Genomic DNA, 14,177 nt, shown 5'->3' on the forward strand with positions numbered 1-14,177 from the left:
ATGAGGGTGGTGAAACACCGGAACAGGTTGCCCAGAGAGGTGGCGGATGCCCCATCCCTGGAAACATTCAAGGTCAGGCTGGACGGGGCTCTGAGCAACCTGATCTAGTTGAAGATGTCCCTGCCCATGGCAGGAGGGTTGGACTAGATGACCTTTAGAGGTCCCTTCCAACCCAAACTATACTATGGTTCTATGATAATGCTAACAGAATTGTAAGATATATAGATTCTGTCTTAGGAAACTGCATTATTGAGAATCCTGGCAAAACTTCTTAGCAGTTTGGACCCAAACAATAAATTAGTGCTTAGTTTAGGACTAGGATAATGGGGGGGGGGGACAGGAGTAGAAAGGATAGGACAGTTTGAATTTTAAAGTAAATTCTAGAGTAGACATTGCCAAGTAAGAGTGCTAGATGTTTCTGTTTCTTGATTTTTTTTTAAAATACTAAATTAATTTGAATTTAAATTGTAAGAACTATTGACAGCATAGATTTCTTGTAGTTTCTTATAAAAATGAAAGGAGTAGTTTGTGTTTTCCAGAACTATTGTTTCCAGCTGTCCTCAGAATCAAGAACAAAATGTAGCAATTTGTACTGATTCATCATTTCACAGTTACTTTCACAACAGTAAGATCCAAACTATTTTAAAATCAGAAGCTTTGACCTTTTAATACAGAATAATGGCAAAGGTGTCTAATACAGATGTGGAACTTACACAGGACTCCAGTTCACAGCATTCAAAGCAGTACTACCAAGAAGGTATTTACTAAGGAAAACATAAAATGATAATCTGTCATTTTAAATTGGAACTTTGGAAGAAAATGTGTTGGTTTTTGGCATTCTGTGAATTGTCTAATATTAGGCATAATAACAACTGTGCTGTTCATTGCTCTTTTTTAGTTTTTCAGAATGGAGTTTTTTCTTAAATGGAAAATAGTTGGGGTTATTTGCAGTGTTAGAAACTGTTCAACTACAATTTATTTAATACAAATACATTTCATAAAATGAAGAATTGGTATTGCTCCTTCTTCAGCCTTTTCTTCTCCCAGGCGTCCTTTTGAGAAACTTAGCTTTTATAAATTTTTTCTCAGGTCCTTGAATTTGCTTTCTTGGAGATAGTTATAGTTGTAAAATAAGAATTACCGAGACTGCATGCTGGACTGTTTGCAATAGTAGAAGATGTGTGGAACATCCTCATTTCTTGCAGTGTACGTGCTAGTCTTTATTCATACAATTGAAAAACCTTAGAAGGTGGTTTCAAAAGATTTATCTCCTCAAGAAAAGTAATCACTTTTCAGTTGCTTTTTATTTTAAGCCAAATGTTGAAGTTGCCCTATGTTGTTTCATAAATAAGCTTTTATTATCAGCAACATGTTATTGAAAGTAGCATAGAACCTGTCATGTAGGCACAGTTCCACTCTGACAGATGGGCATCGTGTAGGCATGCCAGCCAACCATTCTATACATCACCTAACAGAGGATGAAGGGAAGAATTTTTGTCCAGGATTACCACTGTGGCATTCAGTGCATGTAAGGCTTGAAGTTCAGGAAATGTGCTTGGACTGGTCCGTCTCATAGGATGACCAAAAATTTAAAAATAGCCTGCGTTTTAGGTTCTGCTGGGTTTGTACCAGGAAAAGTGACCAGTTGCAATGAGGCTTCTGTGTCTTTTTGGCTGTCTGCTGAAGTCACCTAATGGGCTCAGCCAAAGGAATTCTGCCATGGACACACATTTCTCCCTGATTAATTACCTAAGTATGGAAGCATAAGCAGTGTGTAATTTCTCTTGTAAGAAAGCTGTTGTTTGTGACTATGTGCATATTTCTTTGGATATAGAATAGGAGGATGAGGATCTGCTGATGCAGGATGAAATCCTAGTGTGAAAATATGATTTAAAATAGAAAATTTCGAGTAAATCAGACTTCTGTGACTGAAGATTTGGATAGTGAAATGCAGAATATTTTTGCAGGTTTTCAGAAATGCAAATCAGCTATTGTTTGGTTATTGGGGTTTGGGGTTTTGGAGGGTTTTTTATTTTTTAAACAAACTGGCTTAATGCCTTGTGCTTGATTTTATAAAGTAGCCAAGCACTGCAGGCTATTGGCAAATATACTTGCTTGAACAAACGCTTTTTTATGTTACACTAGTCAATCTTTCTGTCTGTCATTTTTACCTTCCTTAGTATTTTTATATAGCTCCAATGTTTTAATCTTTTATTTCAAGTCTGACTTGGCCTTTAAATACCAACAGATTTTGCTAACTTTCCTGGAAGTTATGCTGATACGATTCATTCAAGCTTTTTGGGGAACTTGGTTTCAGTTGAAAAGTTTCTAAATTTTGGAAAATAATGGTCGCATGGCACTGTCATTTACAAGACAGCACAGGATGTGAAAGAACAGGTGTGAAAAATGAAGTGAAGAAAATTGCTTTTGAAATACAAATGGACATTTCATGGGCTGCTGTTAGGAGAACAACTTGTCTAAACTGTACTAAGTATTTAATTTTTCTTTTTAGCTGAATGTTTTCCTTCTGAAATGAAATTATGTAATAATATTTAACTAACACTTCTTTACATGCCTAGTTTTAAATTAAAATTCATAATTAAGCTTAATATGAAATTACAAGATTTGATTTAATGCTTTCTTCCAGTACCTGAACTAATGTTCACTGCGTTAGAAGGTACAGTGATCATTGAGAAGCTTTGTTCTTTTAACAAAAGGTAACAAAAATAATTTCAGATAGGGTCATAGTGGTTTAGTTTAATACTGTTATGATAATAAGTACTATAATTACTTTCAGATAGTTCTTCCTTCCCAGGTGATGAGATTTTTAGTTTTGATGCCTGCTTAAAGCATGAGAATGACAGTAAAATTAATGTCATAACCTTTACAGCCTATTTATCGTTTTCTGTGTAGTAAGGTACCAAAAATAATTTCAGATAGGGTCATAGTGGTTTAGTTTAATACTGTTATGATAATAAGTACTATAATTACTTTCAGATAGTTCTTCCTTCCCAGGTGATGAGATTTTTAGTTTTGATGCCTGCTTAAAGCATGAGAATGACAGTAAAATTAATGTCATAACCTTTACAGCCTATTTATCGTTTTCTGTGTAGTATCCTAAAGGATTTTGTGTAACATCTAAAATAAATGTCTTAGCATGGACAAGCATCAAATTAGGTTAATTGGGTTCACCTGATACTCAGATTCAGTCTGTCTATCAGGACACCAATTTCATATAAAAGACCTGTGAGTATCTTTCTGTGAAAATTGCTTTTAAATTATTACGTGTGTAAGCTCTGCTTCCTTTGGTTGTTAAAGACCAATTTACAGTGTAGGTTTTTTTCCAGTTTATTTGATATTTTTACTGCTTCTGGTTGAAAATTCATTTATCCTTTCATTTTGTGGTAACATAAAGAGTAGTATAGGCATGATAGAGCTTATTTTGTGGCAGTAAGATAGATTTTTAATTCTGTCCAACTTCAACTCCACTTCACTTGAAATTCTTGTAATAGATTTCTTTTCATCTCTGAGCAGTCAGCAGCAGATTTCAAGAGAACTAATTTGAGTTCTGGAGTACTGCGACTTGAATTATTCTATTTATTGTCCTATGGTAGAGTTACAAACTGAGCAAACAGATTTTAAGATTTTATAGAATTTTAGAAGAATTTTAGAAGTTTTATTATTGGGATAGTCTCTTAGGTGCAGAAAAATTGATGATAATGCCAGATAGAAATAATCAATATTATCTTCTGTATTTGGAAAGAACCAGTATGGGACTCAAATATAACCAAGGAAGACCGTAAGAATGTTTGCCTCCTTCAGTGTATTCAATAAAAACAATGGGACATCTTGAATTATTAATGGTGTCCAACCTAAAATTTGTTCTGGATGTAAGAGTATGAAACAGTTACAAAATTTAGTTAATAATTTTATTTGTAAGGTTGTCTCTTTTTTAAACATCAACATGTTTTTTATGGGAAGTAGTCATGCCAAGGCAGATTTATAGTCAGATGAAAAAAAAAAATTTCCACTGAGGGCAGGTATAGGTAGGTGTATAGATTTTATATCCTTCAACTTCTGTACTATGCATTGATTCACAATTTCAGAACTTTTTGATAAGACTGCAGTTAATGTTTAGGACATGCGTCAAATGTATGTAGATATTAAATATCTGTTAAAAAAGTTACAACCTGGCTGAAAGATGTCAGAAACTGTCAATGAGAAAGGAACGTGAATCATTATACTTGTAGTAAAGTTGTGGTGGGACTGGTTCGGAGGCTAGCACTAGGCAGTGATCAAAAAGACAGTATCACTGTTGATAAATTGAAAATAATGTAAAATGCAGACAGGACAGTCGCACAAAGTTATGTGGTTTGCTTTGTAAACTGTGTTTGTATTCAAAGAAAACATGCTTTAATACAATCATACATATAACAATGGATAGAAAAATATGAAGAGATGATAAGAAGAATCTTGCTGTGACTTCAAAATCTTGAGCTGTTCAGTTTTTCCAATAAGGAAGGTTACTTGATTAAATATCTGCAAAAATAAAGGGCAGTGAAAGGTTCTTTGGTATGAAAACAATAACAAAATTATTCATGGATGGCTGGAAGATGAAAAGTTAATTTGAGAAACTACTTTTTTTTTTAATTATTGTCAGTAGCTGATCAATGTACTAGTCTGTCAAACAAGCACTGGATTTTCTAGATCAAGACCATTATCTTACTGCAGTTAGGGTTGAATTCAAATCGGATGCCTGTACAAAATGTTTGGATTTGTATGGTCCATTTTTCTGTCCTAGCGTTAGGGTTTGTGAATGCTTGGAAGCAGATGTGGACCTTGTATTTCCACATGGTATTCTAACAATTATTGATCTGTATCCTGACGTCTGGTTTGCTTGCTATAACTCTAAGAGGAACTAGTAACCATGAGTGGGACACCCTCTTAAATGATTTAATGCTCCCTGCAACTGGGAGGGACCATGAAAACCTATTAAAATGTGGCTTCAGAATAATAATTTTGAGAACCTTCATTTGAACATAATTTCTTACATTGTTTTTTACAAGAATATGTGTTGCTGTGACTACTTCAGTATGTTTTCAAGTGTTGGAAATCCTAAAGTGGAAGAAAAACTTCGGACTTTGGTTCTATAAAAAGATCTTGTTGAGCAATACGGCCTTAAAGAAGGATGTCGTACACTGTGGTTTGACAAGTTGAAAGTCCACGCTGGTTCCTATAAGTGTTTTACCATTCCAAAATTACATCAATGTGGTCTGTGCCATTCTTGTAGGTTAAGAGAGAGTTGTCTATATGTTACCACGATGTGAAACTACATTTAGATGAGCCGACATATATTTGTGTACTGGGTCTGACAGATCAGAGGTTGACTGCTTAAGTACCACGGACAGAGGCTCTTTGAGGCAGCCTGGGATCTGCTGATACGCATCGAGAAACCTATGCCGATGTCAGCCTGTGCTGGTTGACGTACAAGAGCTTCTTATTACATATGGCTAAGCACAGAAGATACAGGTACCAAAGAGCCTCACCTGTTTGCTGTGTGAGAGGTCTCCTCACAGCAGCCACACTCACTTTTCTTTTATGCTTTGGTATTGAACTTCCTGGAAATGGAATTGGTTTTGCCTCTTCTATACCCCTCTTCTATACCCCTCTTCTATACCCCTCTTCTATACCCCTCTTCTATACCCCTCTTCTATACCCCTCTTCTATACCCCTCTTCTATACCCCTCTTCTATACCCCTCTTCTATACCCCTCTTCTATACCCCTCTTCTATACCCCTCTTCTATACCCCTCTTCTATACCCCTCTTCTATACCCCTCTTCTATACCCCTCTTCTATACCCCTCTTCTATACCCCTCTTCTATACCCCTCTTCTATACCCCTCTTCTATACCCCTCTTCTATACCCCTCTTCTATACCCCTCTTCTATACCCCTCTTCTATACCCCTCTTCTATACCCCTCTTCTATACCCCTCTTCTATACCCCTCTTCTATACCCCTCTTCTATACCCCTCTTCTATACCCCTCTTCTATACCCCTCTTCTATACCCCTCTTCTATACCCCTCTTCTATACCCCTCTTCTATACCCCTCTTCTATACCCCTCTTCTATACCCCTCTTCTATACCCCTCTTCTATACCCCTCTTCTATACCCCTCTTCTATACCCCTCTTCTGCCTACAGAACCGTCTCCTTCCTGGAACCTCTCCATTGCTTTTTGAGAGTCAGTTGCATGATAGTAAAGAAACATATTCAAGACTCATTTTTGTGTTTGGTAATTGCGTCAGAATTTGTCCTAACTATTTTTGTATTTAACCAAAACCAATCTTTTGGTACTTCATGTGCTTAGAAGGAGGCTCTTGAGTGCGTGTCTGGACTGTTCTTTATGTAAGATTCTACCGGCTGTTAAATTGGCCAGGAAAGTAAGCAAATTCCACATCCACACAGCTGGCTCTGCTCATGGGAAATGTTACATATATGCGCTGGTATGAAAGCCTAGATCCAAGTAAACCCCCAAGTAGTTGGAGTTCCATCTGTGTCGATCAATGGACTTGTCTGTTACCTTCCCAAAGCCTCCAACTGCATTAGGAGAACAAGAGTTTTATACCCTGTGTGACTTTTAACATGTTAGTGGTGTTCAGCTGAACCAAACTATTATGCAGCCATTCCAAAAGCTAGACCATTTTATGACAAAGAAAATCTAACTGGATAATAACACAATTTTATATTGTTGTTACATTATACTATGTCTCTCTTACTTGACTGTTGAATCACACTTGACCAAAGCTTACGCAATACACTGCACTGGAAAGAAACAGCCAACTCTCACGTTACTGGGTGGCCACTTGATGTAATGCTATTTTATGTTAAACATTATCCATCAAATTTTGCAATAAGTACCAATGTCAAATTCAGGAGAGGTGACAGTGTAATGTTTGCTTCACAAATGCAAGCTAATATCTTCATTGTAGCATCCATGGAAGATTCTGCTTGTCAGTCAGTTATATGGGATCCATGCAGTCAGATGTTTGAAGGAAAATGATTGCTTAACCCTACACTGTCTGTGATTCTTCAGAATGCATTGTCACATTGGAATTCATGACATGTCCTCTTTTCTGGCTTTAACGGGTGTTTTCAATTACAAGAAGCCTAAGTTAGTTGTACCCAGTGTTGAAATATAGAGAGTGCATATAAGGGTACGTGTGAACCAGAGAAACACTTGGTTTAAAACTCTGGTGGTGTTTTGCATGAGGTATGGGCATACTGGGATCCATTCAGAAATATAGTTTTGGAAAACTATTGCCATTGTCCTTTTTTTTTTTTTTTAGTTTATGAAAAATTATCAGAACCTCTAAGTATCTGTATTTCTTCTTTCCAGGAACGTTGTCGTAACTATTAAAGGGCATAATGCAGAATCCTTTAACACTTCCTACAGGTATAGTATACTTTCTATACTTTTTTTGAGAAATTAGATGCTTGTGATTCAATATGTGGAAGAAATATCATCATAATTAATAAATCACTGTGTAACTCGTATATACTATTCTACCCTAATATGGTTAAAAAAAAAAGAAGCCATTATACTGCAGCATTTATCACTTTAAACAATCGCAGTAGCTAAGATTATTTTCTTCTGTAGGACATTGCTAATTACTGTTACCACCTATAGTTGAAACTTGAAATATATAAATCTGCTTCTTGTTTGATTCAGCAGAATTAAGTGTTCAGGGTTTATTACAATTTTTTTATCCTCATATATTTGAAAATCATTATCATATTTGACCCCCATGTAATTGGGGGTCAAATCTATTTGCAAGTTATGCTACAAGACTAGCACAAACAAGAAAATAAATATTTTCTAAATATAAACTTAGATTTTTAGATTTTAAGTGCCTTTTCTGCACCATTCCTATCCTTACTAACATTTTTTGTATTTAACTATATTCCTTCTATGTTTTATGTCTTCAGAAGTCATCTTTTGTTGATTTAGTTTTCAGTAGGGTTAGCGTCTTGAATTTTTCCCTCCATTATTAGTAAGGGTATTTGTGCTGCAGCTGTGTATTCCCAAGCCTCTAAATGTGCAGCCGTAACTTTAATCATAGAATCACAGAACAGTTTGGGTTGGAAGGGACCTTTAAAGGTCATCTAGTCCAACTCCCCTGCCTTCCTTTACCTTTTGATCTGTGTCACAGTGCTAATGTTTAGATATGATTTTTAACTCGAATGTCATTTTTAATGATACTTCTTAAATGTAAGTGAATGTTTGATGGACATGACGTAAGCTCTAATGGACCTTTCAGAACCATTGCAGGTTGTCAGTTAAGTTTCCATTGTTGGTACTTAAGTTAATTAAGAAAAGCACTATATATTACTTAACTAGAAGCCTTGAGCTTTTACTGTCGTATAAGTTTATACTTTACCTGTTTTGTGAAGACTGAGTATTTTTATGATACTGTAATAATTCTGAGGAAGCTATTCCAGGAGGATGTCATGCAAATTGATCTTAGTTGATGAGTTCTCTGTCTAATGGGACTATTCTTTCAAGGGAGACAGTACTTGCTGTTGTGTAAAGCTGTCCACCCTGCAATGTGCTCTATGTCCGTATGCTTTTGACTGAAATACTTAATTCTAATACTTAAAAGCCTTAGTTTAATTTTTCCGTTAAATAACAGGAATTTGACCACTGTTGTAGTCAAACTGAACGTGTTATCTTTATGTTAAAGCCATTTCTGAGTAACAGGAGGAGAATATAGACTGTGGAGCTGTTTATAAACTTGAAACAGATGAATAATTTGCTTTGAGATTTTTTTGAAGACTATTTTTTTTTCCCTAAACAAAAATCCATTCCAGTCAGTATCCTGTTATCAGCTTACACCCAGAGTGAATTATAAGAGCCGTGTTGTAAACTTTGGAAGTGAGGGTTCATGTTAGAATCATAACCACATCCTGATCAAGAGCTGTATCAGTGTGAAATCATGATATTCTACGACTATACTAGTCTCAGTATATTTTTTTGTATCCTTTTACTATCACTCTTTTTTGTCTTCATATCAAGCATCGCTTTTGTTTCTTAAATGTGTTAGGGCACTTCGAAAATGTTGAGGCTATTAGCAATTTATAATGATTTATGTACAACTATAACATTGGTACATTTCTTACAAATAAGAGGTTTGAAAATAGATGGTATTGGAAGTAGAACCTACCCATCAGTTACTTTCAGTATAGCATTTTTGTCAGTCTTCCTATACTTTGAAAGTGCTTGTTATTTTTCAGTTGAGTATGGAAGTAATGGTTAGTGCAAGTTCTTTGATTGACAACATAAACCCTTCACTGCTACCATTTGTCATGTAATAGCAGAAGTTCTGTAATTTGATACAGGCTCCTTCAGGGCGTCTATATTTTTCTCAATTTAAAATATAAGAAAGGTGATTATCATTTATATAACAAGCAATTGTAACTCCATGTTCAAACAGATGCACTTTTCTGAATAATGATAAATATTTAACTTCTAAGATTTTAATTTTTCCTAGGAATTATGAAATTATCATTGAAGCATCATATTCTGTCATTCACACTCGTGTTAATATTTGCTGTTGAGCAAGTGCTGGGTTTTTTATAGTGCTCCATAATGACATAAAATACCAGTGTGCCTTAGAGAACTGAAATACCTTTGGATGATTGGCACTGTCAGATTTATAAAACGTTTTTGTTAAATGACTCTAACATGAAAAAATAGTGTATCTTATACAATTATTGTGCAAAATACAAGGTTATCCTGGTTTATCTAGGAATTTATTTAATGCTTTTTTGTCTTGGGTATGTTTATTTTAATTTTTTAAAAAACCATACAGTTTTTTACAAAGTCATTGTATAGTTTAGTACATTTTGTATCCATGTTAGTATGGTCATTTGGTGCTGGGAGATCTCAAACTTCAATTAGCCATGTAAATGTGTTCCTTAGCATCAGCTCTCACTTTGCTGGAACCCCTGCTGCCTTTATATCATTAACATAAATGCAGGTGCAAATAGCATTTATGTACTTTGATAGAAAGCAGTTGGAGACATTTCACTGTGGGACATGACACTTTCAGATTGTGTACATCTGTTCAAATAATGTATCCAAGCCAGTGACATGAATGCAAGGATAAAAACATCTGCCCCTGAGACCATTTGCCGTAAAGCAGATGCTTACATCTTTATTTATGCAGATGGTTTGTGTGATGAGCTGAGCAATGATGAAAGCAGGAAAGTTTGACAAAGATTTCAGGGTATTGCTTAGGATGGGAAAATATGTTTGTAACAGTGCTTCGTTTTCAGATGTCTACCAAAAGAAGAACATCTGTTGTAAATCCTGATGTTTTTAGTAACATGGATGTGTTATTTGGGACATTAACTGGATTAACACAAAATCAGTAATGGTTTGGTTTTTATTTAAAAATCTCTTGCACAAAAATTGTACTGCAGTTATAGAAGATACTAAATAGTTTAATAGAAGTAATTACTTTCAACAGGAAGGCTCAGCTGCTTTGCTTCAAGATGTTCTCAAGTTTATACAAAACGTTGAATTGACTTGAAAAGTTTGCAAAGGTAGAATATTTTGAAATAATAACATAACTCGTCGTGAAGTTGTTCAGAGGTTGTGTGCGGTGCTGTAAAAGATTTCATGACTGAGGGGATTTTTTTAATAGAAGCTGTATTTAGCATTACGAAATTATTAGACAAGTAGTGTAGCATTTCTGTTGTTTGAAAATTACTGTAGAGTAGTCGACGTGAGTCACAGATCCAAACTGATCTGGCACTTAGAAGAAGGAACAGAAAGTCCCCCGGTGTGGCCTTCCCGGCTACAGCAAGGCTTGCCCGGCTCTGGCGGTGGCCAGAGGCAGCGGTGATGGGCGCCCGACTCCCCCTGCTGGACTCTGCACCAAGGGACTCCTTTGTCTGCTGGCACATGCCAGATACACGTGAATTTAATTAGAAATGTACTGATATTTCGGCACACGGCAAGTTAAGCGTATCATCTTTGGCCTATATTCCTGTTGACTGCATTCCTGTTTTCATTCCCTCATATGCTGGCACCCATTACAAGTGTTTGCTAATATATTATCACTTATCAGTAGTGTCTTCAATCAATTCCTTTACAGCCCATCCAGTACCTTCTTGTGACAACCGTTGGTACCTTTAAACCATACAGTGGCCAATATAGGCAAGCTTAGCAATGTCAATAAGCATTGCAAATAATTGTAATTATGTACAGGGGGGAAAAAGCATTCAGATACTGTAATTTAAATTATTTTTTGCTACATCCTACTGCCAGAAAGCCCTAGCTATGTTCAGGTTCAACAGCAAGTGATAATTTTATATGTTCTGAAAACTAACGTCTTCCTAGCCAGGGCCATAGCCAGGGCCATAGTCTTTCTGAAGATGTTTTAGTTTTCCTGTGCTTTCAGGGCTGTGTCTGTCTTTGAAAAAATATACATATCTATTTGAAGTACTGTGGAGATCCTCTAATCTTTATTTTTGTTTTAATCCTTAGTGGAATTGACTACAGGTGGCAATGTTTTGTATATCTCAGCCAGAGCTGTAGAGTCTTTTTCTAAAGAAATTTGGGTCATGAAGAAAGAAAAGGGGGGACAGACAGAGCAAACAAAAATCCTGGGTAGAGATTCCCCATTCAAAAGTTAGATCACTTAGGTAATTTTCAAAAGAAATGAGCTATTTACAAAATCCCTCAGAAAATACTCTCCAACTATCATCTAAGTTTAGCAATATGTTCTGGCCGTTTCTTTGGGGAATGATAAACCCTGTGTACAGTTCATATAAGAAGACACAAAATAGGCCAAGTCTGACAGACTTCTGATCCTCCGTTCATCCTTAATGAGGGAGCACTTTCCGAGGTTTGCAGTACAGAAGTCACCATACAGATGCTTTTAATGCCTCAAGTAAAAGATACTTGCTCTATTGAGCCAAAGTGGTGAATTAATTGTTTGTTTCCTCTTGCATACAGGCTCTGTTCAGAAGGAGGTGCTCTGGTCATCACAAAAAAAGTGATACTTTATAAAAGGAATAACAATTTTACTGTTCTGTTGTGCTCTCTATTTGCACAGCAGTATTTGCAAAAATTAAATTTTGGAAGTAAGAGGCATAATTCCCTTACTGCAATCAGACGTACGTGTTTTCTGTCCCATGGAGAGAAGGAAGGAGGGTTGAACTCTCAGTAAGACAAAGATAGATTCTATTCTCAGCTTGTTTGAAAGGGGAGCAAGAGTCTAGTCAGAAAATATTTCATGATTTATTCATAAAATGGTTCTACTTGACCTTTTTGTGCTGCATAGTTTCTGAAGAATTCTGCCTTTGTTTTTGTAGCAGACCTGGTCATTATTGTTTCCTGCACTTAAGGAAAAAATAAGTCTATTAATTACCACTTACATTAGGCATATCAAGATTTTGTCCAGGTTGATGTGAACTTGATAGTCCTTTTAAAAAGGACTTCACATTGACACCAACTTTACAGTGAATGAATTACTGTTTAGGTCCATATCTTTCTTGAAGCTCGCTGAAAGAAATTTCAACTGGCAGTTCTCCCAGAAAATAATTTTTAAACATCCAATTACAGTCTTTTCTTTTGAATCTTCTGTTTGTCCCCACCCTCCAAAGTACCTAATTCATATTCGCAATGCCATTGAAGGTTTATGAGTTATGAGTTTATGGTCAGTGCTTGCATCACCTCCCTTCAGCTATTTTCTGAACAATTAGTTCCCCCAAGTGGCTGCGTCACTGAAGCCTTGCTTTGCAAATCTCCAGGGATGGTATCCTCTGTGGAAAAGAATGACTAGGCAAAACCAACAAAGATAAACCACTGGATTTGCAATGCTACCGAAATAATTTCCTTTCTACTCAACTAAGTCCTGTCAGAGCAGCACGGTTTCTAGATAATGCACACTTGAAGTTTGACGTGGTTGGCTGCTAAAACTAGTAGAAGCATATAGAAGCTGAAACATGCTGTCTTTTATGATGTATCTAACAGTCTCTCTCAGGCAGAAGTTCCATGCTTAAGCAGAGAAGAGCCAGTGTTTTCATCTTTAATAGTCATTTGTGTGGTTGCAGAGGCCAGGCACCATCTTGAGCCCATAGATTTATCTGCGTAAACCTTATTCCCAAGTTCTCTTATTGCCATAGTGAGGAAAATCTGTGTGTGATTTCTTCAGCTGTAAAGGTAGAAAAAATTATTAATAATTACAGATGCTTTATGTCTAGCTCTCTTTACATCATTTTTCATTTCTTGATATGAAAATATTTTGATCTGCTTAAAACCTATTAATTATGTTAACCTTAATATGAAATTAGTAGCTTATAACTTTAAAGACTGTGCCTTCAAAAAAATGGAAAGCTTTTAAAGTTCACAAACACTGCATGAGAGGTGTTAAGAGAACATGCAGATCTGCTAATAAATTTATTTTAAATTCATTGCAAAAGAGTGTTTAAAAATCTCTTATGTATATATGTTCTAACTTTTAGGGAAGATTTCCAAGACTTTCTTCCTTTATACAGTAGCACAGAAATGGCTTTTTTTTATAGGAGGTCGTGTTAAGCCTTGCATTGCCCACATTTTGTATAAAATGTTGTTTCTGAATATTGATTTACCCACATGTGGCTAATACATTTGATATTACAGCTCAAAAGGGTTACCTCAAAGCTGTTGGCCACTTGTTATTCCCTATAGAAATAGGATTTCATAGATATTTTAGAAGTTACTTGTGTTGGGACAATACAGAGATACGTGAAATCTAAATCTATGAGAAATTCAAAATGATGTCTTAGATTATTATTGTTGCTAATGCTGATAATATAGAATCTAGATGCATTGATTTCTAGTTAACAGAAGTGTTAACTTTTGTTTAACAGATCTGCTTTTGCATGGGTATTGTTTTATGTTACACTTTTCTCTGAAGACAGAGATACTAGAGCCAAGATGCTGGCGAGATTGTATTGGCAGAAAGAAGCCTTAATTGCAGAAAGAAACCTTAAATGGAATCATAGAATGGTTTGTGTTGGAAGGGACCTTTAAAGGTCATCTAGTCCAACCCTCCTGCAGCTGAGCAGGGACATCTTCAATTAGATCAGGTTGCTCAGAGCCCCGTCCAGCCTGACCTTGAACACTT

General features: G+C 35.9%; 1 protein-coding gene across 2 annotated transcripts in view; it reads left to right on the top strand.

The window, feature by feature from the left end:
* ZNF438 (zinc finger protein 438) overlaps positions 1 to 14,177 on the top strand; it is a 65,309-nt gene that overhangs the window by 37,552 nt on the left and 13,580 nt on the right. For both annotated transcript variants that reach the window (XM_009275161.2, XM_009275162.2), the window contains exon 2: positions 7,397 to 7,453. In XM_009275161.2, coding sequence (XP_009273436.1) covers positions 7,426 to 7,453 — 28 coding nt within the window. In that variant the 5' untranslated portion in view covers positions 7,397 to 7,425. The remainder of the gene's footprint in view (positions 1 to 7,396; positions 7,454 to 14,177) is intronic.

Source organism: Aptenodytes forsteri, unplaced genomic scaffold (assembly GCF_000699145.1).
Source record: "Aptenodytes forsteri isolate BGI_AS27 unplaced genomic scaffold, ASM69914v1 Scaffold336, whole genome shotgun sequence".
In the NCBI taxonomy this organism is placed as follows: domain Eukaryota; kingdom Metazoa; phylum Chordata; class Aves; order Sphenisciformes; family Spheniscidae; genus Aptenodytes; species Aptenodytes forsteri.